Source organism: Paroedura picta, chromosome 3 (genome assembly GCF_049243985.1).
Source record: "Paroedura picta isolate Pp20150507F chromosome 3, Ppicta_v3.0, whole genome shotgun sequence".
In the NCBI taxonomy this organism is placed as follows: Eukaryota; Metazoa; Chordata; class Lepidosauria; order Squamata; family Gekkonidae; genus Paroedura; species Paroedura picta.
The window spans coordinates 51,638,536-51,665,507 of record NC_135371.1 but is presented as its reverse complement, the minus strand read 5'-3'; the positions used below and the strand labels follow the sequence as shown (position 1 = coordinate 51,665,507).

At 41.1% G+C, this 26,972-nt stretch overlaps 2 protein-coding genes across 3 annotated transcripts in view; one reads left to right on the top strand and one right to left on the bottom strand.

The window, feature by feature from the left end:
* The window catches only part of SYN2 (synapsin II), a 302,390-nt gene that overhangs the window by 197,405 nt on the left and 78,013 nt on the right, over positions 1 to 26,972 (top strand). The gene's annotated exons all lie outside the window — the stretch shown is intronic.
* Positions 4,143 to 25,335, bottom strand: TIMP4 (TIMP metallopeptidase inhibitor 4). Of its 2 annotated transcripts, XM_077325674.1 has the most exons (6): positions 23,856 to 25,335; positions 22,946 to 23,025; positions 11,984 to 12,081; positions 6,187 to 6,301; positions 5,658 to 5,782; positions 4,143 to 4,782 (listed from the first exon to the last, which is right to left on the bottom strand). In XM_077325674.1, exons 1-6 carry the CDS (start codon positions 23,885 to 23,887, stop codon positions 4,585 to 4,587), a joined length of 648 nt encoding a protein of 215 aa, XP_077181789.1. In that variant the 5' UTR covers positions 23,888 to 25,335; the 3' UTR covers positions 4,143 to 4,584. The 2 variants fall into 2 exon arrangements, with proteins under 2 accessions (XP_077181789.1, XP_077181787.1); XM_077325672.1 differs by lacking the exon at positions 23,856 to 25,335 and having other exon boundaries at positions 22,946 to 23,317.

Below are 26,972 nucleotides of genomic sequence, written 5' to 3'. Positions count from 1 at the left end.
TGACAGGAAAACAGAAGAATTAGCTGGTGCATTAAGTTTTTAGAACCTGCATCTTGCCTTTAATTAGCATTATATTGTCTTGACTTTATTCTTATGAAAACATTGTTGACATTTGATATTGTTAGCATATGCTTATGAAGCAAAGTTCTAAATCAAATGTCATTTGATATAGTGGTGCTAAAGTAAAGACAGTTCCCAGTCGCTTTATTTATTTCAGCTCTCTATTAATCTTAACCATTAGCTCTATAAATAAAAGCGAAACAAGCTCCAGGATGGAGCCTGGAATACAGGCCAAGCTGGGTGACCCTGGATTGGGCCGGCACCTAGAGTGCCAGCCCCCACTACCCAGCCACGCACGGCTCACCCGCCCTCACACCCACTCACACGCTGGCCACAGAGGGTGATGGACCTGCACCTGCCTGCCCGGCCCTCTGCGCAGTGGCCGTGCTGGAGGAGGCAGCCCCATAATGGCGGCACCAGCAGAGGCTACGGCCAGGACCAGACTGCCGCCTTTTCTGTGCCTCACCTGCGCAGAGAGCTGCACACCTGAACTGCCACCACTGGTGGACGCAGTCCCATGGCAGTGGCGCACACGGGCATGATGTGCGGAAACGGCTTACTGCCTATGGTGGGGCTTGCCCCTCGGGAGGATGGCAGAGAGATGGATAACCCTGCCAGCCCCCCTTCCACCAAGACAGAAGGAGCCCAGCTCAGATGGCAAACAGCAGGTGTGGTAGCACGGGCGCCAGGAGGGGCGGCAGCTGCCCTGGGGGGACCCTCTAGTGCCTGTTGAATCTCTGCATGCAATGGGCTTTACAGCTAGTATATATACTTAACATAAAAATACAGAGTATGAGAAAAAGAGCTCTGTGTCAAAATAATATATGATCATATTTCCATAATATAACAATGGAAAGTCTAAGTGCTAAATGCAGAAGCGCCTAGGTTGCCAGATTCTGGCACTGGAGGCACCCAAAGCCACAGAAGAGAAGGGAGGGCCAAATGGAGGAGTGCGCAGAACACGCTGGAGCCACCCATGGGTGCTGAGCACTCAGAGCAGTGACATTAACCTGTGAGGGGAGCTGCTGGGGAGGCCTGCCTGTCCTTTCAGAGACATGTGGCACCCAACCTCTTTCTCCCTCCTGCACTGGCCAGCAAGCTTCTCATCCGTCCTCCCTTTATTTAGGTTGTTTGATTTAGCTATTTTCCTTTAGCATGATGGATTGTTACTGTAGTTGTTATATGTATTGGTTTTGCTGTTTTTCTTTGTCACAGCAGGCAGTTTTACACATGGGGAAGATCCTTTTGGGGGCATTCCAGGTTTGCACACCAGGTTCACCATCATGGGGGCTTCCATAAGAAGCTGTGTGGATGTAAGCTTTGACGGTGCCATCTCTGCTGGGGAGGCCAAGCAGGCTCACATTTCCAGATGGCGGGAGGAACCAGACTAGAGGCTTGTGCCCATCAGGTTCCTCCCCATTGAAAGTCACCACCTTGGGAGCATTCCAGCTGGCTGAGGGAGCCATACTCTGTGTGAGGCTGAGTGCTCAGCAGCTCCAGTTCACTTCTGGAATCCTAGTTTGCCTGTGGTCTGCTGACCATAAGAGGGCAGGATCCTTCCCATGCTGCACCGATGTTCCTACTGAATGTTAATAAAGCTGTGGCCTTATTTATGCCAAAAATACCTTAATGTGTGCATTCTCTGTGTCTGCCCTCCTGCTACGTACTCTTACCTGAAGAAGCATCTCATTCATGGTCAGATTCTTGTGGCAATTTATTTGAAAAAAATTCTATATTGAGCTATTCATGACTTAAGTCATCCTCCAAATGAACTGACGCTTCACCATTAAGTTTGGAATCAACACTGCACACATTTTGATATTTTGTATTTGATTGAATATTTCTTGCACTAGCATCCCTGCAATCATGAAACCGAAGTTATAAAATGCCCTTGCCAGAAACAGAGCAGGGTCAGCAATAATTCTGATGATTCTCTGGATCGTACATCAGATTTGTTACTAGACAGATTGAAAGTGTTGATCTGCTCAATGTTCAGGAGAGCCTAGTAATTAATCCTGATCAGTTTTCTAAAGCCATTTTTAAAACAGATGTTTTCTAAAAATATTCTCCATGCTGGCAAATTTTGAAAACATCTGTCTGCTAATAACTCTCTACATAGAGTCCCTGCAAATGCACTTCCCCTTCTTCCATATGTCCTGGCACATTTCCCAGTGATAATGGAATACTCTAAGTTGTGAGAATCCATGTAAAATGAAAAGTGATGATAATGACATTCATTCCCATCCAATATATGAAACCAGAGCAAGTAAAACCCAACTATTAATTTGTCTAAAGTAAATCTTCACACTGCTAGCCAGAGAATACCCTTAGTTTGCCTACAGTTTCCTCCCTTTGTTTTGCTTGTTTGAGCATATGCATAGGGTTAGATCCTATGAATCAAGAGCACCAGGAATTTGTGGGTATAGATCTTCCCTTACTGTCTTACTGTTGATCTAGTGAAAAGCCAATCCCCCCCCCCCCCAATGATCACAGGGAGTTGCTAGAGTTATGGAAGGTAGAAGAGATTCAGCTACACAAATTCCTTGAAGTGGTGGTTTGTATGATCCAAGCCATAATTTCTAAAAGTTGGTTACACATGCTTCTTAAATATATTTTTATCCATTAGGATATTGACTTCAAGAAAGTATAGCTTCTGGCTGTACATACCATCCTCTACTATATAAAAGGCAAGCCATGTTGCTGACAACTCACCTCTTAAAGCAATGACTGCTGGGAGAGGGCACAAGATGCAGTGTCCTCTGATGTAGTAACACATCGTGGCCACTGCCTCCCTCCTGTATGTTCCCCTGGCACCTACTTTGGGCCAGGTTGAGACAGTCTGTGTAGAAGCATTGAAAGACCCTGCCAAGTAGCTTTAGAAGGGTCAGCAGTGGGGGGGGGGGGAGTGTTTAAAGACTCCACCAAACAGCTGATCCTCAAAATCAGCTGTTTAGCAGGATCTTTCTCTCCACCACCCTTCTGAGGCTACAGGAAGAGGGCTCTCTCTCCCAGCATAAGCAGGGTCTGCTAAAGCTCCCCACCACTACATTTCTGCTGAAGCTGCACACCTTGCTCCTGCTCCTCTCCCTTTTTCTGAAGGACATTGTGGGCCATTCCGCACCCAAGTAAAAATGTGAAATACTAACCTTATGCGGCCTTTTTTTTTTTTTTTTGATGTTTTACATGACATTGTCTGTATACAGTGACCCAGCAGCAAACCGGCAGCTAAATCCTCCATTTTAAAGCAATAGTTGTGGAATCCCCAAAAGTGGATTCCCCCAACCATCAAGCACTAGCGGGAGGAGAGCAAGCAGCATACCAAGGACATGTGCGCAACTAACATGGGCAAAGTAGTGCAATCACCGTCTCCAGCACCCGCCATCGAGCCCACTCTCCCTCTGTTTTATACAGGAATGGGGCTTAAAAAAAATTTTTTTTTGAGCAAAGAGCCTGGAGCAACAAATATGTGTTGCTATGGCCAGGCGTGGCCAAGAAATATTTTCCCCACCAGTTATTGCACAAAGCATGCTTCTCAGCCTCTCCCACCCAAAAATCGTGAAAGCAATTACTGTTCTTGAGCTTCAAGGCTGTGGGGTGGCATTAAAATAAGCACTATGCATAGGTGTTGCAATGGAGGTTACACTAAAAAAAAAGAAAATTAATCGCTATCCCTTTAAAACAGGGGGAAAGGTGATTGGCTGCCTGCCATGAGTGACAGGTGGGAGGAAAGTCATGTGTATAGCGCGTTCTTCCCCTCTGCCATTTTAATCAGCAGTGCTGATTGCCAGGAAATGGGAGCAAGCGGCAGAGCAAGAAGGTGAGAAATGGTGGGGGGGGGGCACGGTTTTTAATAGCATCATGCACTTTTGCTGGCGTGATGCTATTCTTTTTGATGTGCGGAATTCCCTTGTATTTCCCCCCACAACAGGGCTTATTACTAGTCACTACATCATGGAACAGTAGTATCTTTTTACAGTATGTTCAAATCCATTGGATCTGTTCTTAATATTAGTTATGAACAAATCCTTCTGACAATACTATACAAGACATGGTAAACAACATACAGAAAACCAAGTCAAGAATTTTAAATCATACACACAAATGTTTAATTTACATCATCTGAAATGTGGAAATTAATTTGTTGGACTTTTTACAGCAAATTATTACAGTGCATCTTACAAATACGCTGTCCATGTTCTTTTATATCAGAACAACAAAAATGGCCTTAAAAAAAACACCAAAAAAACCCTTAGGAATTTTGTTTTGTATGAAAAGAAGGTGTTCTTTTATTTAGTTTATTATCAACAGTCCAAATTTTGATCAGTCCTGTGTTTGGATACATTCAAAAAGCAGTTTCCACATAAATTCCCTCTAGTAAAAAAAATGTAGAGAGAAATATCTATGTGAATTCTATGAATGCTGTACTTTATTTACACAGCAAAAATTGCTTCTGTATCTAAGTAACTGACAGATGTTGAAAGTTCCAATCAATGAGCACACAGCATTGCACAAAGTTAACACAATTCATGGTTCACTCATATCAATAAACTCTTTTTCTGGAAGAGGACCACCTCGATACCAACTGCATGTTCCATCATTGCGCTTGATACAGGCATAATGTTTGGCTTGGTGCCCATAAAGCTTCCTCTCTATCAGCCAGTCTACCCACAAACATTCATTTGGTGTAGTGATGGAGCAAGGCACTGTGTAACAGGTTGAAATCTAAAAACAAAAGATCACAATCTTTCAGTTGTTTTTAAAAGGATAAGTTAGTATGTAGTCTAATAACATTCCACTTCCATAATTGCACTGCATTAAATAATATGGAGAGGTGCATGAGTGAATCCCATCAGGATAAAACAATTTAGGCCCACTTGTGTGGGTTGTCCAGTTTCTCGAGCCTCTAAGAAGTAGGACATTGGGAACTATACTTAACAAATCCTCCAGCTGACCTGACCCAGTTGGGAAGGCAATTTAAAGTGATATGGTGCATTTTGCTTCTACGCCATGTAGTAGACTTTTTTCCCACGGCAGCAACAGTAAGCCCATAACCATTCGATCAGGCCTTAGGCATTTAGAAACATACTAAATTGATATGTTATGCTAATTTATATATTCCTTATCATCATTTCATGTTACTTTCACATATTATTCATTATGCATATTTTTATATTTTTGTTCTGCCCTTGTTACAAGAAACTCACTATGAGGATGGCAGTGTTGGGTAGTGGTTAGAGTGTCAGACCAGAATCTGGAAGACTCAGGCTCAAATCCCCACTCTGAAATTTTATTTATTGCTATTTAATTCATGTATCCAATAAATTGTATTTATTTTTATACATTTCTGCATACTCTCCATACCAATATATTCAAGTTGTATCCAGTAAAATCAAACTATAACACCACTACCATAAAAAGAAGCAGAAAACTAGAAAGCAACAATGAAATAATCATAGAAAATGATTCAAGTGGCACCAAGCATTTAAGTTCAAAGACAGGTAAAACACAGCTTCCAAAAGAGAAAAACTGACCAGTTTACCTTCCTAATGCTCTAGGGCCAAAATGCAATTACACTTCAGTAGAGTTTATATACTTACTTTACATCCACAGCCCATTTGGTATCTCTGATTCAGACTTTTCTTTTGAGAAAGTGTCAGGTCATCCCATGGTTCAATGTAATTGCACAAATGGATAAGAACTTTGCCATCATCTAAAATTTGCCCTGCAAAAACAGCAAAATAGTATACTTAATTCTTAATGCCAAAGGTACAATCCATATCCATTAAAAGAATGAAAGTTTCACTTGATTTTAGAGTTAAATCTACAACTTATGGTGAAGGAAAATGGTAGACTATGGAATCACCATGCAGACAATTGCAGATTTAGTTAGCATTTTAAATTAAAGCATCTTCTAAAAAGTTATAAATTTATTAGAAATTTCACTGATGCTACATAAGTATGCTAAGCTGTACAATATTGCTGTCCAAGCTTTATGTATACTTAAGCTGAATTAATTTAAACATTTTTTTAAAAAAATAGTGTTCTGTAAGATTATCAATACTTGATCCAACCACCTATGGTGGTTTAGAAGATATATGGTTCACTATGTTTTTAAATGCACTGTACCTGTAAGGAGGTATTGTTTCTTGTTATTGGCTTCTAATTTCACACCACAGAGAGAGGAATCAAAAGGTGTGTAGACATATTGAACATCTTTTAATTTTTCAAACCCTTTAAACATCTGTTTTAGAAAGATAAATGAAGTTACAAGATAGTTACAAAGAAGGTACAATATAGAATTTTATTCCTACTATATTAAAATATTTTTATTATTAATGCTTTATTGTCAGTACAGCTAATTCTTAGTGTGCTCCCCCCCCCATCTGTGGATACTTAAATTCAGAGACAGGACCTATAAACATACAGATCATTCTAAAATCCTAAGTATAGTTCCAGCTTGGCAGAAAGTATACTGTGAGCTTAACCTCCCAAAAAATAACAGAACCAGCACTTGCACATTTTAAAAATGGAACCTCTCTTGTCAGCCTTCATACCTTAGTTTCTCTCAGTAAATAGTGGAAGGTAGTGGGCAGGTGTGATAGACTATCAAGGGTTAATGCCTAACAGAGTCTGAGAACTTTTGAGTTTGAATGGAGCTCTATTGAGAGAGTCAGTTAAGGAATTACAGCTGGGAACCAACAGTTGAAGGAACAGTTCAGCACTGAGTGGATTGGGAAGGAGGCTAACAGAATGAGTGGATCAAGGAGGATCCTCTAGTAAAGAGAAGGGATTCCAGTATAGTTAAAAAGGGAAATAGCTCTTCAAGGAGTGATCTCTGGTCTGTGTATCAAGAAGTATTTTGGGAAAGTGGTTGTATGTTCCTGCCTTCTAAATCTTATGTGTCAGTGAAACTTAGAAACCTACATTTGAGTGTTTATGCAGAAACTGAAAAGAAAGCTGCTCTCCTCAAAGTTTTAAAGACCTTGTTGAATAGCAGAAACACTTGTTGGCCACAAAGTATCCTACACCTGATTTCACTTGACTGTTGTAGATCAGCAAGGTTTAAGCAATGTTGAGGATTTCTCAGAAGAGGAAGGAGCCAGCATAGTCTGGCCCAAGGCAGCAAAATTTAAAAAGAAAAGGAGGAGGTGCAAGCATGCCAAGATTTAACTGCCAAGAGCTTGTATGGAATCATCTCCTCTCCCCAGCTCTAATCCAGCAGATGAAAGCCAGCTGACTGTTTCCTACCCTCCAGAATCACCTGCACCATTAAAGAGATGAAGACATAGGTTTAGAATAGAGCTTCAGGTTAAAAGAAGAAGCACTTGCCTTATGACTAGACATCAGCAACCTGCTGAAAGGGATGATGAGTTGTTGCCGGATTAAGTCTGAGCAGCTGGCATTTAAATGTAAAGACTTCTTAGGGATGTTACGGGGTGTGGATGTAATGTAAGTTATAGGCTGACATGCTGGTACCTCTTTGCTTGAATACTAAAAGCCTTGACTTCTTGGACCAAATTGTCATGCTTGACTTGCCTGACCACTGGAATCCTGGACCTCAGAATGAAATGACATTGTATCCTGGCTCCTCCCTCAATTTTGGTTATTTGGAAGAATACTGAAGGTTGCTGCAATCCACACCTGACCAGACCATTACACCTCCAAGTTCAATAAAACATGTTGTTTATTTTGAACTTTCAAAAGCCTCTTATGTACCATTTCAAAAGCATAATATAAGAAGCTTTTAAAAAATGTTTCTTCCCTCATTTCCTTGGGCTTATATATATAGAGAATAAAATGAATGGTGGAATAAAGGTAAACGTAAAGCTATCCCCTGTGCAAGCACTGAGTCATGTCTGAGCCTTGGGGTGATGCCCTCTAGCGTTTTCCTGGCAGACTCAATACAGGGTGGTTTGCCAGTGCCTTCCCCAGTCATTACTGTTTTACCCCCCAGCAAGCTGGGTACTCATTTTACCAACCTCAGAAGGATGGAAGGCTGAGTCAACCTTGAGCCGGCTGCTGGGATTGAACTCCCAACCTCATGGGCAGACAGCTTCACGCAGCATTTCTGCTGCTTACCACTCTGCGCCACAAGAGGCTCTAATGATGGAATAGCCTTAGACAAATAGATAAATGGGCTGCTCAGCAAGAAAGAAGACAGAACAGAAAGTCCTGCATGTGACAGAAGGAAAAGGGCAAGATCACCATAGCAGGGCTTTCTCCAGGAATGTTTTTACATCCAGATCTACCCCCTCCAAATGAGGGAGAACTCATTGGGCCAGGCCTGGCAGCAACCACATTGTGTTCCACTTGTTGATTCGCTACTATGCAACACGTGACTTGCTCAGGCCCAGCAGTGGCCACCAGATGATTTAATGCCATGCAACTCACCTGGGCCCAGTGGCAGCCACTGCACAACTTGCGTTACTTGGCTAGTCCCAATAATGACCACCCACATCTCATCAGCAAGACTTATTACAACATGATTATTGCAACCTGGACTAAATACTAGATGACTTTTTCTCCCAGGAAGAGGCTGCCATGGGTAGGAAAGGAAAGAAGGTAAAGCCAAGGACAAGGAGGGCATATAAATAATGTGACCAGATTTTAACATTGGTAAAGCGGGACACCATTGACCGGGGGGGGGGGGTTCTTGATTCAAATTTGGTCTATACGGAGCAGCAAAAATAGTATTGTAATATATACTTTTAAATTTCAACTTAAGTACAATTTGCCAGGTACCCCCAGATGTCCCTCCAAAAGTGGGACAATCTGGTCACCTTACATATAAAGGTAAGTTGGCTGGTAGATGTGAAAGAGAGGAAAGCAGGAAAAGGGGAGACACTAAGGAGGCTGCCAGGGATAGAGAAAAGAAATAGTTGGGGAGGGATAAAAAGGAAAATGCCCTGTACTCAAGAAGTATTTGTGCCCCAGGGACACTGGCAAAGTGTGATTGGGGGACAAAACTCAAAGGACCCAAGTTAGTTGGAGGACTCTTAAAACTATCCTCATGCTGTATCTAGCTGAATGTGTTTCCATTTATTTGAATACAGTTCTGGATACAGCCACTTGGGGCGCAGGGAAGACTCAACACTGTAAAAAGCACTCTACTATCAGCCAGACTTTTCTTTCTCCAAAACTGAAACAAATTTGCCTAACAGATCATGCTAAACCCATCAACTAACCCAGCATTGGAACAAGACAAGCAACCACAACTGGTGCTTGCTACACAAAATAGGCATGCAGCCTGATAACCAAAGTAATTTTCAATAATAGTCTAGCCTTTCTTCTCTGATGAGATCAGTCTAGCCTGAGTCATCCAGATTGGGGATGGCAACTGGACAGACAGGCAAGCCAGTTGGAGGAGGAGGCATTCAGGGGCGGGACAGCCACCCTGAGTGGTTATTAAGTGTTGAGTGGCACTTAAGCCATGAGACATGCTCCACCTCTAAGCTCTTACCAGAAATATATTATGTGGAACAGATTATATTCATACATTATTAGCCTCCTTTTCTGTGAGCTTTGTCTTTCTTAATACTCTGCATGGAAACTTATTAAGCAACTTATTTGTATGACTGAACATCTGCTTGTAAGTCTGAACTTTTCATTGTTTATATGTGTTCCCAATATAAGCATTAATTCAGATGTGAAAAACGTTCCAAGCATAATGTCAATATGGAGCCCAGCTGTAATTCCACGCAGGGCTTCAGATTTAGCATGCTCCTCAAATATCACTGATAAGATAAATTGCTTAAACAAATACTTAAGGTTTTTTAAAAAATCTCTCTAAAACAACTCAATAAGTGTATATTATTTTCAAAGCTGAAATAAAACCAGGGGCTGAGCACCTTCTAAATAATGGAAGACCCTCCGTAAAGGAACATTTTTCAGGATAAATAGTGATAGGTTTAATATTCAAATAATCCAAGAAGATTAGTATATCTGGAACAATATGTTAAATGTTATTAATATACTAAATGGAAAATGTCATAATTAAATAGCAAGTAAATTGTGTACTGCCATCCTAAGGCCTTGCTAATCCACTGCCAGTTAGAGCAGGCAATAATAACCACAAGAGGCAAACCATCTGACCATCAGTACACCATTCTGTATTTGTGTGTTCATAACATAAACTAAACAAAATTTACAGCCATTCTAAGATGTAAACTGTTTACTTCTTCCATGTTCATTGGTGATTTAGAATTTTGTCTCCACTGGGATGAAAACTTTTATCTCTCCAAATCCTTTCCTCCTCAGGCTCCACCTCCAAAATCTCCAGGTATTTCTCAACCCAGAGCTGGCAACCCTATGCATCAGGGATTCCATGTAATTAATGCTTTGTTACCAAAGTTACCAAAATCAACAAAATTTTCAGATTTCTTAAAAATATATCTGGACACTGTTTAAAAAGTGCACGCATGTAAATGTTGTGAAAAGAATCTGAAATTAATAAAAGGGGAACAACTGATATATTTGTTATGAACTGGTCTTTAGTTGTTCATTGTATCCTTATATGTTAATTTTCTTTACTGTGATTATATAGTCTGAATTATAGCTATAATTCTGTTTAATGGAAAACTAAAATTTTATGTTCATTAAAGCAGCACAGAGAAGGAAAAAAGTACTGAACTGGATTAACAGTTTTTAAAAAGAACTATCTGATTAAATAACTTAGATTCTTGCAAGCATAACAATAATAAAAGTAGGTTATGAGGATATCAGTTTCCGGTGATGGGAAAAGAAAATTTAGCCACCGTGTTCAAGGTGACAAGTATATTTTGAAAGATTCCCAATCATTTGGAAAAAAATGTTCTAACTAGATCAACAGGAGATCCATAAACAATTCCTCCCCCCATGTAGACAGGGGGATGCTCATGGCAATGAGGAAGGAATGATAAAAATGTGGGCAGTTTTGGCAATCAAAAAATATGCACTTAGGAAATGAATTAAAAATCCTTTCTGTTGTGGTGCCCTACTCTCCTTGGCTCACAAAAAAGAAGTTGGAAGAAGTGCCTAGACCACTGAAATGATGAAATGTTGCTACTATGGTGAAGTTCTTAGCAGTCTGTTTATATTTCTCTTTTTAAAAGAAAGGGGAAATGCTGGTTGATCATTTATCATTAATGGGAAAACATATATTTGAGACAAATACTTGCTCCATGAAGCTTGTTTCAGTCTGGTATCGGATATCCTCCATCAGAGTAATCATTTTTGTCTAATGTTGAAGAGTCCCTATCTGTAGACATAGAACCCTACAGCACTGATGAAGAGAAACTGTAAAAACTGTAAACCTCCCCCTCCCCCCAAAAAAACCTGTTCACCCTACATTTAAAAATTCTGTCATGATTTTTCTCCTTTTCATCTTCTTGTTAATTCTCTGGGGTAGGATAGTCTGAAGGAAAGTGATTGAGAGAAGATCATCCCATTGATCTCACAGGACCTGAGAATGTTCTAAAGCAGTGTTCTCCTATCACCATGTTGCGGCCCAGTAACAGGCCGCAGCGGGGGGAGGGAGGCGCGGGTCCCTTGCTGCACTGGGAGTGGCTGAATCGCTCAAGCCTAGGGGAGAGGGAGGTCCAAGGACCAGGGGGAGAGAGGGAGAGTGGCACTCGCCACGCGGTGCTCGCAGGTAGGCTTGCACTTGCGCCCACCGGTGAGCACCGCGCTGCAGGGGGGAGGCACGGGTGCAAACATGCAGACCCGGCAGCTCCGCACCTGCGCGTTTGCACCCACCAGCGAGGGCCACGTGGCGAGCGCCGCTCTCCCTCTCCCGCCCGGTTCCCGGGCCTCCCTTTTTTCCCCCCCAGTCCCCGGCCTGAAAAAGTTTGGGGACCACTGTTCTAAAGCTTTTAGCAGTACTTGCTTCTTTAATCATTCAAAGTGGAATGCTGTTAATTTCTCTCTTTAAAATGATTATGTTTACCTTGATTTGTTTGATTTCATATTGGATCATCTTGTGAGTGTCAAGAGGGTCATCATTTGCTGGAACCACCTTTTCACTGGAAATTTTTGCTCGAATCACTGCAGCAAAGAGAAAATTAGCATAATATATGCTTTTATAATTATTTTTACACACTATTCCTCATGTCATATACTTATATTAAAACTACATTTAATATTGCAAAATACCTAAACATCAACTTAATTCCCCTGTGGGATAAAAATGAGGAAGCTAAAGGAAGCCTCTATTGCTGAATTCCACAAATAAATTCTGCATAATGTAATTATTCATTTGAATACTTTCAAACTTTCAGAAAAGCAGTGTAGATACTGTCTCAGATTCTGGATTAATGTAGAACAGGGAAAAGCGGGATGTAGAGATACTTGGGACTGGTTTCTCCCTAGCCTTTTCTAGGGGAAGAATAACAGCAGTGTCTCAATAGGGAACAACATCTCCATTTATCTGTCAGGGAAATTAATCTTTAGCCACAGTTACTAATGTAATACTGAGTATGGTTTGATGTATAGTAACTTTTCATCCTTCTTTTGGGGAATACAGCAAAAATCTAAAGATAAACTGTCCTGAGATTCAGTCCTGTTTGCCTAGGAGAGGAATCTTGAGGTTCATGCATTACAGAGTACACAGGTTGGGCCTCAGTTTCCCATCCTGCATGTTAGTCAGATATGAATTGCAGGTTCCACAATTGCTGTGAAAGTCAGTGTGCATTTGGAAAAACAATTTGCACAATTCCCCCTGCATCATTTTCTTACCCTGAAATGGCACTAGGCTGCTATCTGACCCAATGAGAAAACCTATTCCAAGAAATATGGAGGTTTCCAAATGGGCCAGATGGCTCCTCACTGGACAGTTTCAGGAATGGAAAATGGCACAAGGAGACTACAAAGCTCCTTTATGATTATACCATGCATGTGAAAACTGAGAAGAACTTGCAACTCCTGTTGAACTGTGGAGAACCGACACCAGGTTTTCTCAACCAGGGTTTTGTGAATATCTGAGGTTTCTTGGTGGCACTAGAAAGGTTTGAATGGGTCTTGAATGGGTGGGAGTCAATTTTTGATATTTAAAAAAAACATTTATTAAACACTTACTGAGTGATAATGCCACATATGGTCATGTTGACCTGCCCACCCCCCATGGCCAATATTGGGCCTGGAGGGGTGGGAAGGGGAGGGGCTCCAAGTAGGCATGTACACAACTATACTTCCCAACCATATTCTGCACAATTGTGCCATTTCTGGAGTTTCTCAAAGCCTGAAGAATATTTCAAGGGGTCCTCAACGGTAAAAAAAGTTGGGAAAAGCTACCCTAAGTCCTAACTGTGTACGCTGTAATGTTTGGATCAACGTTAAGGCTGTGAAGGCCTTGTCACTCAGCATACTTGTACAGCATACTTGTCACTCACATTCTTCTCCCAACTGGCCTTCTGTAATATATAGTTACACCTGGGTCTCGAATGCTTTTCTTTTTGCTAAGAAAATTAGCTACAATATGAGCCAGCTAGGTGTAGTGGTTAAGAGCGGCATCTTCTAATCTGAGGAGCTGGGTTTGATTCCCTGCTCCTCCACAGGCAGCCAGCTGGTTGAACTTGGGCTAGTCTTGATGGTACTGTTCTCACAAAGCAATCCTGTCAGAGCTCTCTCAGGCCCATCTACCTCACAGGGTACCTCTTGTGGGGAGAGGAACGGAAGGCAATTGTACGCTGCTTTGTGACTCTTTCTGGTATTGAAAAGTGGGGTATAATAACCAACACTTCTTAAATATACTTTCCTTTCAGGGGAAAAATAATTGTTTCTGTACTCAGTATAACTAGGGTTGCCAGCCTCCAGGTGGTAGCTGGAGTTCTCCCAATTTTACAGCTGATCTGCAGTTGACAGAGATAAATTCACCTGGAGAAAAAGACCACTTCAGAATATGAATCTATGGTATTATGGATCCTACCTAAATCCCACCCTACTCAGGCTCCACCCTGAACATCTCCAGGTATTTCCCAATCAAAAGTTGTCAACCCTAACAGTAATAGTTGTGCATAGTGTGTTAGAGAAATACCATAAGCAACAAGAAAAAACTCTTCCCCTGAATAGGGAATACTACCACTGTCTCAGCACAATGCTGGGTGATTTGGGTAGGCAGGGACTGTTTACGCACTGGAGGTTTCATGCCGGGCTGGAGTTTTAGTCATGGCAGGTTGCCCTATCCCTTCCTGTACCCACATGGGAGAGCATTTGGCCTGGTGCGCCTCATCTGCTCCCAATTTTTGCTCCTGCACGGTAACTGGGGCAGTGAAGTTCCCAGTGTGTAAACAGTCAGTGTCTGGACAAGACAGAGGAATATGGTATCATTTGCTGGTGATTCTCTAACCTACTCCTCCCCCCCTAAAAAAAAAAGTCTCCATGGTCTTTACCTTAGAGCAGCCCTTTTCAACCTTTTGATCATGGAGGAGCCCTTGAAATAATTTTACAGGCTGGAAGTTATGCCAGCTGATCATACCTCCCTGCCATGCCCCCAGAAGTGACATGTCACTGGAAGTGACATCACCACTGCATTAACAGGCAGGCTCAAGGAGAACTGAGGGGAGACAGGAGACAGTTTAAGGTGGGAATAGGCATGCAGGCTCTACCTCTTCCTAGGAGCAGAATCCACGAGAGATCTCATTCATGCATGGGAGGTAGGAAGGGGGAGCAATGGAAGTGACCAGTTTCCTAGATTGTGGCTACATCCATTAAGGCAGGAAGGGAAAGTTTGCAAACCCCTTATTGGGAATTTCTGCCTTAGAGTATCAGGGAAAGTCCTCCCACAGTCTGTATGCTGATAATATTTTTCCCACTCCTCAATTACTCAGAGGCAGGAAACTGGGAATTGTTGTATTTTATATAATTATAATTATATTATAATTATTATCATTGACTCTTTTCTTCTCAATAGTAACCAAAATACAATGGCCTCAGTCTGGTCAGTTTAGCTTCTAGGGAGAGTTCAGGTTTAATTTAATCTAGACCTCATTGATTTGTTTGTTTTTTGGTGGTCCATGTTATCCATTAACCTCTCCTCCAACACCACTTCTCAAATGAACCTATTTTCTTGCTGTCAGCTTTCTCCATTGTTCAACTTTCACATCTGTACATATGGTGTGAATTATCTTGATCTTAGTTGCAACCAACATATCTTGACATTTAAGGATCTTTTCTAGCAACTTCATGGCTGCCCTTCCCAGTCTTAATTGCCTTCTGATTTCTTGTTTGTGATCCCACTTTGGGTTGATGATAAAGACAAGAAATATACAATTTCAAAGTTGTGTAATAACTTAAAAGTGGTTACTAGGTATGTGCAAGAAAGAAATGCAGTATTTTTTCGGGTTTGGGTATATTGGACCCAGAAAATATTGATATTTGCCAATATTCATGAATATCAATACCAGTACTGGTATTCAGATCTATCAATATTCAGGAATACCAAATATTTTTGATTCTATTATACCCTATTCTATTATACCCTGATTCTATTATACCCTATTAATTAAAGTGAATGGCAAATCTAGGCTGAGTTTATTCAGTCGTCTGTAGGGGGCAGGTTGAGATAAATGCATCAAATTTGCAAGGTAGTTGCTGGAGCCACTCCTCAAAATAACCCCCAAGTTTCAAAAATGTTGGACTGTAGGGTCTAATTTTATGGACATCCAAAGGAGGTGCCCCCAGGTAGCCATACAAGCCCAGCAGAGAATCTCAGAGAATCCCTGCAGTGAAAGTGAAGGGCAGGTATTTTTGCAAGCCCAGCCCAGCAGCAGACCTAGTGCCACTGTGACAGTGCAAAAAACCAACAGGGTTAAGTTCAAATCTGAGAATCTCTGAAGTAGAAACTGGGGGTGAGGGGAATTTCTGCAAAGACAGCAGAATCAGTGCCGTCAGTAGAACCCAGTGCTAAGATGCCAGTGCCACCCTAGACACAGCAGCAGAACCCAGTGCCACATTGTGGAAAATGCCATCTCAACAGGTCTGTAGTACAGAGTCACAATCCAAGTGAGGGGGACAGTGGTTGCAAGGACAGGGGAACAAACGCAATAGTGCTCAGTTGCACAACCCCAGTGCCAATGCTAATGTGGCAGCATTGCAAGGCAAACCTAACAGACCAAACCAGTGACTCATCTTAGAATCCCACAAGTATTTTTTTAACAAGCAAGGGAAGAAGAAGCCCGGCAGAGCACTAAAAAATGCAGAGTGGATATGCACTTTTGCTCGCCCACCTGAACCAATGCCAGCCCAATACACAGAATACCAGTAATGTTTTATAGTCTTCCCAAACTGCACTGGTTCTACTGCTGGGCTGGCCTTGCAAAAATGCACCCACCATTCACTTGCACCGGAAAGATTCCCTGGGACATTCTGCTCAGCTTGTACTGCTGCCTAGTTATTACCCCCTCATTGGAAACAATGGAGGATGGGGGCACCTTTTTTGAGTGCCCATAGAACTGGGCCCCCTAGTTTTGGTTTTTGAGGAACGGCTTTCTTTGACATCAGCATCTGTAGTTGGGGTGTTATATGTATAGGCTTTCTGTGGTTATATGTATAGGCTTTCTGTGAAAAGTGATTGCATTATAGCCCCTTCATTGCTTGTGCTACATCTCATCTCACCATTAGAGCAACTCTGTTTCTTCTGTGTTTGTCACAGAGTAAAACACTTTGTAATTTTCTGACTGAAAATGCCCTAATCCAGTCCTCTGTAGTTTACTCACTCCCAGGATTGCGATGTTATACATTCCATTCCTTATTTTATGTTTTCACCTTTACCTTGATTTATACTTCTCATGTTTCTTGTTCCTCTTGTATGTGTCAGATAAATATGGATCTTCCTTTTGTATCCATTCACATCAACAACTGAATGTCATTTTGGCTTTAATCCAGTTGCAGCATTAAAAAAAGCTCATTCTTGTGCTCAGCTCTTCTATAGTAGCTAATTGAGTGATATCTGACCCAAGGGCCCTGTCTTCCAGCACCATATCTTTTTTGGTTTTAGATTGCCTTGTTATAGGGTTTTCGGTATTAAATGTTAAGAAGTGCTTTACCATTGCCTTCTCCTGCACAGTACTAACCAGGGTTAGGTGAAGTGGCACTGCCATTCTCTATGATAGTTCATCCACAATAGTTATCTTCCACTACTGCTGCTGCCTATTAGTAATCTTCAAACATTCCTCTGCCCCCATTATCACTGAAAATGTTGATTTTCTTCTGCTGATTCCCAAAGAGGGTAAATGCATCTCAGTCTTGTATCTCAGCTGTGACCATTCCACCTTGAGTGACTGTGCCAGGAGTCTAGCCTCTTGACAGAGTCTGAACTCTTACAGCATTGATTTACCAATTCTCCTTACAGCATTAATTTACTAATTCACATAATTTACTAATTCACATAAACCATCCAAGAGGGGAAGTATACTTCTGTTGTTGTTAGGTGTGAAGTCATGACCGACCTATCGCGACCACATGGACAATGATCCTCCAGGCCTTCCTGTCCTCTACCATTCCCCAGAGTCCATTTAAGTTTGCTCCAACTGCTTCAGTGACTCCATCCAGCCACCTCATTTCATACTTTTAGATACCTCTTAATAAATTGGAGTTTACTTTTAGAAACATGTTAATCCACTGTATGGTAATAAATATAACACGGCTCTTTCTAAACTTTTAAATGACAACAGTAAATCATGCTATAGGCAGAACCTGGGGAAATACAGAGTCAGATTCAACTACCAGCAACATAATAGAAGAGCCAGTAGAACAGTACTTCTAGTGGTGGAGGAAAATGGTAAATTTTGCTGATTCCCCATCCAACTATGCGTTCCCTTTTAGCCAAGCTATGCCTGTCCACATGCCATATTCTTCACTGGGTTTGCTTCCTATACTTATCATGCACTCTAAGCCACTGTTGTTACAACTGACCAGAAAAAATGCCTAGTCTACATTTACACTTTTAAATATGGGCTATTACCAGTTTAGTAACCTTATACCCATCAACAGGGACCAACTACCTTGGTTTATGCTCTTTGGATATCTTGTAGTGCACTTCTAAGCAAGTCTACTCAGAATCCTGATGGATGGGGCTTATTCCTACAGGCCTGTTCTTAGGATCAGTAGGCTTCAACAATCTAAAACCTATAGCCTCCTCTAAAACAGTGAGATATAATTTCATGATTTCAGACACAGCATGCTTCAGCAGATCTCAAAATAAGTAAATACCTACATGTATATTATTTTATAAACTAAATAAATAACAGGGAAAATATAATTCTACTGTATATAATTTTTAAGACATTTAATATATTTCCTTGGTTACAAAATTCCTTTTCTCTACATAACTTATATTTTAATAAATTCAGGATAAAAATGTTCACATATTTTAAATAACTATTTTATGCTTTGTTTCTGATAACAAGAAAATTAAAATTTGATGACAGTAGGTTGCTGTTGTAGTTTTAAAGTCTGGCTTTATTTCTGGAGGAGCTCAATGCGGCAAATGCTTTAGATCCAAAGTGGCTTCAAAAGCTGCCGTTCTTCATGCTGCATACAATCTGCTGGTGCACTGACAGAGCATAAAGAGGCCACAGAATAATAATTAAACCTACATTATGAAAAGACTCCTTGGGCATATAAAGAAAGGCAATGTCTTTTAGCTAATTCAAACCAATTCTGATACTGAAGTCTTAATTTTTGCATTAATTGTGGTCTCTAACATGTACTGTACCTCTTGACAAATCAACATAGAGCAATGGTCTTGAATAACTAAACTCCAGTTTTTAAAGTTGCAGGTACTCATGCAAAGCATCTCAAATTTCTATCATTATGCAAATCACAATAGTTATGGCTTGTGCAGCAAGACTGATAAACTCCCCCATTCCCTTAGTGATGCTATAGTGATGGTTACAAAGAGTTTCAACTATTATTGCACATTCTGATTATTTGGTTGGGGGGGGGGTGTTGCATTGCCTCTCTAGGAAACTGCCCAACTCAGCTTACAAAATGAAAATTATTTTTAAAAAAACATTACAAGATCTTAAAATCCAACCTTAGGGAAAAAACAACCCAGCATAAAAACCTAAAACATAAAAATAGTGTTTAAGAAAAATTAACCAATAATTACAAGCATAGCTAAACAGAAACAGTTTGGTTTGCCCATTAATGAAAGCAGCATAGGTACCAGATGAGCCTCAAGGGGAAGGGCATTCCACAAATGAGGTTCCAGACCATTTGGCAGCCCCAGATCATATTTAGATCAGTTTGCATACATCCATTCTTCTTGCATACACTGCCTGCCAGTGCAGCCACTTCTACTTATAATGCTAAGGAGGCTATGTAGTTTGAAATATATTGCTATATCGTGGTATTAATATAGAAGAAGAGAGCCATTTCTGAACTGAATGTGTACTCTAGATAGAATAGGTTTTAATTGAATTCACAAGGACCAGCAATTCAAATACTGCAAGATCATAATCCAAGAGCATGACAGATCAGGATGTCAGCAATACATTGATGGCACCTGATTTCATATCTAATGGCAAACTTGACAAACATCACGAACACACTGAACATTAAGATGTTCTTTTTTTTTACTAAAAACAAAGAGAGAGACTATTATATGCAAGGATAGTATATAAGTGCAAGACAGCATTTGAAATGTTATTGGGTCCTGTAAAGAAGTTCTCCAGTAGGTAACAGCCATTTATCACTACCATCTGTGGCATTTGCTGTGAATTAATACACTTGCCCGCTGGCTGACCACTTCAGAGAAGCAAGTTGAAATGAACTTTGATCATTTGCCAGCCAGAGAAGACATTTCAAAGGTGCAATATCCAGAAGCTTCATGTACCTGGAGATAGATAAGGAAGGAAAAGCCACATCTTTTCTTGCCTGTTTGGTGCACTGCAACTTGTACGTTTTTACGGAAGTAAATTAACTACAGATGCTGTTTTAAATGGGTTTTATACATCATTAACTGTGATCATATATTGTTCACTGTCCTGAGTGGTAAATATACAAAAGGCCACATAAATATCTTGGAGCATAGTTATGCAGCTTAATTTCTGTTCATATGTTCAGCAGCAGTTACCAATTTCTATTAAAAATGTACACTTTCTGGAAGCATCCTAAGGTATATGTTGGTGGCATACTTTGAGAAGTGGTGCTCATTATCACAAATACAATTTTCACCATTTACATTGTTCTGAACAGGTGTTACAGTTTGCAATTCTTATCATCTGCTGTTTGAGACTAAGGAAAATCCTCTTTTGCTCCCTAGTAAAGCCTGAAATAAAACATAGGAAGTTAGGAGGATAGGCACAGCACATAAAGTGTTCAGTATTTTGAAGAAGTAGGTCACAGGAAGTTAAATTGTTGAGCTGCTTTTGCAAGGCCAAACTGACATGGACAGTGCTGGTAGGCTACTGCCTTCATTGTGTGCTGTACTACAGAGCACAATTTCTGCTGTCATACTCAAATACTAATGTAACTTTAATTCATGTTTGTATGTCTTCTGATCCTTCATGGTATCTGAGCCTGCCAGTCTGATTTGTTCCAAGTTACTTGGGCCTGTTTGGTAGTTATGGGGTGTTTTGAAACTAAGCATAGCTTGAAGCAACAAAAGATCCCCTGACAGGAATAGACAAAATGTCACACCACTAATCACACAGACAAATACCACAGTGAAAGTGCTCCTTGTTTAGTCTTGGGAATGCTGAGGGTTCTGAATTAGCCAGAGGTTGTTCAAGTGAGGTCTGTTGATTTAACCAATGCCTGTGCCACCCTGCCACATTCAAGAAGTAAATGTATGGAAAGTTGGAAGGTTCAAGAATTTCAAAGCCAAATATGAGGTTTGAATTTTTTTAAGTGTTATTGAATTAATATGCTTATTTCTTTTGTCTTGATTTTATTGTCCTGAAATACTATTTTAGAACGAGAATTGTTTGAAAATTTGTGTTTTAGATTCATTTAACAAATAAGATCCTAAAGTGGCAAAGGTCCAGATTAAATTATTCATCATGTTTAAATGCTATTCAAATATATATTCTCCAATACAAGATCACTTTCTGTAAATATATACATTTCCTCAATTCTTCACACCTAAGCATACTTCAGAGCAGAAATGCACAAAAGCAATTTTGATTAATGTCCTTCATAGAAACCCTCTCCCCAACTTTCCTCTATTCCTTCTGTCCTGACTTTTGATTGAGAAAAGTGGACATCAGGAAACAGTGAACATTCCTTCTCTGAAGTAAACACCTATATCACAGAAATGTTATTTCATTTTAAGTATAGAAGCATGGATTAGACTGAAAAATAGTGAATTAAAGAATTCAGACATAATAAGAGTATAAGAGACTTATGTATAATTAGGTCACCTGCTTTTCCAGTTGGTCTCAACTAGGAACACCAGACTCCAGGTGGAACCTGACCTCCACATGATACATCCTCAAATTTCCAGGAGCTTCCCATCCTAAATCTGGCAACTTCTTATCCCTGACCAGTAGTCAGGAAGACCTAGCAACCTTAATCTCAACCCCCATTTCCATGATCATCTGGCATATCAACAACTCTGAGTAAACAGAAATTCTGTAGTCCAGATCAAATATAATACATTCAGTTGTCCATACAAGTATATTTAACACTTCGTGCATCTGACAAAGTGGGCTGTCTCACAAATAAGTCGGCTCTTAGAGACTAGAAAAATTGTATACCACATTTTAGTGAGTTCCTTCTTTTTAATGTATGCTTAGATTTAGATAACGCCCCTCTTGGACCGGCTGTCTGTGTCAATGGTTCTATTTGCTCTAAACTATGTGATGTCATGAAGCCTTTCAAACTGATTACTAATGACTACATGATGTAGGTCTGTTCACTTCAGAAAAAATGCATCAGATGCATTTTGAGTACTGCCTGAATTCTTTCAAAATGTTTAATGACTATTAAATTGATGTAAGAGTAACTTGTGCTTTTCCTACACTTCAGATTCCAATTTGGCTTGTTTAGTGTAGGTAATCTAATGAAAACATTACTTAACACAGCCAGATTAAGAAACACTTTAATTGGTGTTCTTAAACAGAGTTTAGAGTTTGTCATGGCTACAAAGATTTTCTGTCAGCACATGAAAGCAATTAATCAGTATGCAGAAGGTATTGCCTGTCCCATAGAGATGCTAATTTTGTGACATTTTAGAAACTCATGTTCTACATTTACTGTTCACTCTGGATGGAAGCTAACTAGCCATAGCATGAACTGATTAAAATGAAAAGAGTGTACAATGTTCAATTCACTTATTTGAACATTGGCTCTAATTGTATATGATTAGTTTCCTGATGGGTAGACTGAAAACCTAAAATAAACTTAGTGTTTAAAAATATATTTTCAGACTGTGTAACATACTTTGCCAAATGTTCATTTTTAAAGACCTGGCAGGTATCCCAATTCCTCTTTGATTCCTCCAAGAAGATAATTATATAAGAAATCAATGAAAAACTAGATTACCATTTAACAGATCGATGACTGCGACCATCCACTTTGTTCTGTTTATAGGATAATGTAACACTTTAAAAAATTCCTATGATCTACACGTTACATACATTATTTAATACATTACATGATTTTACATATTCAGTGTCAGCTGTACTCTGCTCAGGTTCGTGTTATTATAAAGTCCATAAATGATTTAATACAATGCATTGGCAGAGAAAGCTGAAATACTAAAGAAAGAACTGCTCCTGAATGCATTAGAGTCTGCATTTTATTTTTATCATACTTTTTGTTTTAAACTTTTTCTCTTGGAACCGAATCCTATTTGGTGGATGTGAAGCTCTAGAGAGCTGCAGAAAAACCACCACATTTAAATCTAATGTCTGTTGCTTTCTTACTAGCACTGTAAAAAAAGCGTATATAACATTTTGTGACTCACCTAAAGTAGAATCGCAGATAAGCTGCTGTGGATGAGCAGGAGCGCAGCTGCAGGCTTCTATCAGCTCTTGAATCCTGAAGGTTAGAAGAAGTAACAGTGAAAATAACAAGGTACCGAACAGAGGATTCATGCTGCTTAAAACACTGCTTGCTGGCCAGCTTGAAGAAAATGTTCTTTCACTCTTGACTTGATATCTAAACTTCCTAATGACTGTCTAGTTTCTGCTCTGCGCAAGCAGCAGTTCAGTTTCAGCAGACTTAAAATGCTTACCCCCCTTTTTTTGGTGGTGGTGGGAAAGCACTCTCAGCTCAGCCTAACTATATACTTATGTTAACTGACTTCTAATGTTCCTGACATAGGACCCCCTTATTTATGGCCCCAACACTTACTTGTAACCCCGCCTTCCTTTAAGCAAAGAGCACATCATTGGTGAAAATATTGTATGACAACCTTGTACCAAAGGAGAGGTTACCTTATTTTATTACATCACAATGTCCTTGTTATAAATTATTGTTAGCAAGAGATCGTTTTCAGAAAATGCATTCTGCTTGCTTCAACCGTTGATTTTAGGATTTTTAGAAAAACAGAAGAATAAATATAAATTATACTGTGTGCCATTTTCTATTTCTTTTGTCATCAGAGTAAACTGCAAGCCCAAAGTCCATGCAAACTTTCATCATCAGATCCAGTTTTTGTTTCAGTTCCTAATCTTTCCTTGTTCCCTTTCAACATTGTCTTGGAAGTTCAGTCCTCAGCCATAAGCTGGGGCAGCTGTTTGTGCCGGGTGGGAGATAGGGAGGGAAATGTTTTCATATTGGCTACAGCTAGGCAATAATGCTGCTTTCTGCAGCCCTCCCCCCTGTGTTTTGGCCAGTTGTATGGCTTGGAGGCAGGGCCAGCAGACCTGAAGGTTTGGTAGTTCCAATTTGGCCCATGACACATTCTTAAAGGGGCTGTAAACAGGTTGGTGTTCCATTCTCACTGTCAGCAAAAGGAAACAGAGGAATAGTAGCAGTGCAACAACAGCAGCGTTTGTCTGTTTGCCACTTGCGCAGATCAACATTTATTAAGTATTTCAAGGACTTCCTTTAAGGACTAGTAAATCCAAGCAATAAGAGGAAAGTGGTAAATCCAAGCAATAAGAGGAAAGGTTGCAAAAAAGTACTTTAGTTGCTACATTGTAACAGAGGTTTAAGAGCTGTGGTTTTATGGCTTGCCTTCTTGTGTCCAGTTGATTTGGTGAGTTTTAGATTTTGTATTTTAAATTGTATATTTATAGAAAGGCACTCTATAAAGGATCAAATTTGTTTGATGTATTGGTTAACAGTTTTACAAAGTTCCCTAGCTTGGCTTTATAAAATCAATATTATAATCAGTGCTGAGCCAAAATCGGGGCATAAAATTTCCAAACACTTTCTGTTTCCACAAAGTGTGCCTCCCATTTTGATGATTTCCTCCCCTCCTCTTACAGAAGATTTGAAACTGTTTTCAATGAATGGGTGTCAAGAAAATGTGTCTCTATTGTCAATGTTAGCAGGCCAAGGATCCTCTACTTGGATCCAGTTGGATTTAGTGGAATATTTTTTGTATTCACTTGTGTTTACATTCTTAAAAAGAGTTTATATGTAATCACTAGTGTTGGAATTGATTAAAAGTTTCACTGAGCAGTACTGGCATGCAATAAGACCATTAGTACAGTATAGCCAGATAGGGAGGGAGGCTGCCTTGGCTATGAGGTCACATTCTCCAATTTCCTCTTTTCCCTATTCAAAGTGAGAAGTCTAATATACCCAAATCTGATTGGGTAATTTTCATCACATCATCACATTCACTAATTACTGATTGGCAAGGATCGCACAAAGAAACCCTTTACAGTTACAAATTGAGCAAAAAACCATCTTATTAGGATAACATAGCTGCAAAACATAGATGAAAAATTGATTGAAAGGATACAAGACAAAATGTATCAACAGGAGAATGTGATCCCATAGCTAAGGAGGCTATGGTAAACAGGAGGCTTACTCCTGATTGCTCGCCCAGAAAAAGCATTTAAACTTCAAATAACCCCAAAGAAAAAAGAATATACCAAAGGGCAATGGACACTTGTTTTCAGGCCATAAAATACAAAGATTTTCCAGCTTCTGCCGCTTAATATCTAGCCTTTGAATTAATCTAAATTGGATTCATTTATCTCCCCTTAAAAAACCTTCTTCAAAAAAAAATGTGTGATGACAATTTACAGACCCTCACACTAGGGTTGTGCACGGGGGCCCCGATTCGGACCGTTTCGGATCCGAATCGGCCCGATTCGGACCGGTTCGGGTTCGGACCGGCCCGATTCGGATCCGAATCGGCCGATTCGGACCGATTCGGACCGGTCCGAATCGATTCGGGAGCCAATACAAGTCAATGGAGGCCATTGACTTGCATTGAAAGGCTCCCGAATCGATTCGGAGCTGTCCGAGCCGATTCGGGGCCAATGCAAGTCAATGGAAGCCATTGACTTGCATTGGAGCCTCCCGAATCGTTTCGGGCGTTTCGGGGCCAATGCAAGTCAATGTCTCCATTGACTTGCATTGGCAAGCCTTCCCCCGCCTTCCCCGGGGGCTGGGATGGAGGGGGTGCAAGTTGCACCCCTGAAACTTCTTGGGGATCTCAGGGAGGGTCTTCCCTGAGTCCCCTGAAAGTTTCAAGAAGATTGGACCAAGGGGTCCAATGCTACGGGCTCCCAAAGAGGGTGCCCCTATCCGCTCCATTGGTTACAATGGAGCGTCAGGTTCTCTAGGCTGAACATGTTTCTCCATAGACTTCTATGGGGGATGTTCCTTGGGAGCCCCCAGGATGGGACCCCCTGGTGCAATCTTCCTGAAACTTGCAGGGGATGGAGGGAAGACCCCCCCAGAGATCCCCTGCAAGTTTCATGAATATTGGACCAAGGGGTCCCCATCCTATGGGCTCCCAAAAGCGTGAGAAAAAAATGATTACAGAACAAGGAAATTGGCAATTTACCTGCTGAAATCATTTTTTTCTCACGCTTTTGGGAGCCCATAGGATGGGGATCCCTTGGTCCAATCTTCATGAAACTTGCAGGGGATCTCTGGGGGGGTCTTCCCTCCATCCCCTGCAAGTTTCAGGAAGATTGCACCAGGGGGTCCCATCCTGGGGGCTCCCAAGGAACATCCCCCATAGAAGTCTATGGAGAAACATGTTCAGCCTAGAGAACCTGACGCTCCATTGTAACCAATGGAGCGGATAGGGGCACCCTCTTTGGGAGCCCGTAGCATTGGACCCCTTGGTCTAATCTTCTTGAAACTTTCAGGGGACTCAGGGAAGACCCTCCCTGAGATCCCCAAGAAGTTTCAGGGGTGCAACTTGCACCCCCTCCCTCCCAGCCCCCGGGGAAGGCGGGGGAAGGCTTGCCAATGCAAGTCAATGGAGACATTGACTTGCATTGGCTCCAAACAGAGGCCAGGAAGGGACTCTCTCTCCCAGGTGCAGGGGAACCTGTGGCTGTCAGCCTAAGCAGCCTCCAGGTGAGAACTGCAGAACCAATAAGGTCCACTGAGTTCTCACCTGGGTTCCCCTGCAGAGGAGAGGGGGGCCCTGCACTGGCCTGTGGGGGGGATATCCCTGCACCACTAGGAACACTAGTGGCTCAGGGATGTCAACCTCCAGGGGAGACCTGGAGATCCCCCCAGAAACCCCCAGTGAAGCTGTAAAGCTTCACGGCGCCTACGCACTAACCCAGGAGAGCCTCAGAAAGCAAATGGAGGAGCTCAGAGGCGAATCTGGATGCTCCATCCATGCTGTGGACTCATCACTGGCTCTCCCATCCAGCCTCCCCCCTCTAACAAATACAAAGCAAGAGGAAGACTTGCTTTTCACAACCCAAAGGTGTATCAAAGCAGCTTCCACTCACCTTTCCCTTCCTACGCTTGGGCCACCGCCCTCAAACACCACAAATCCAACTGCTCTACTCAGGCCACATCCTGAGAGAGCCCTGGCAGAGCTGTTCTGGGAGAACAGC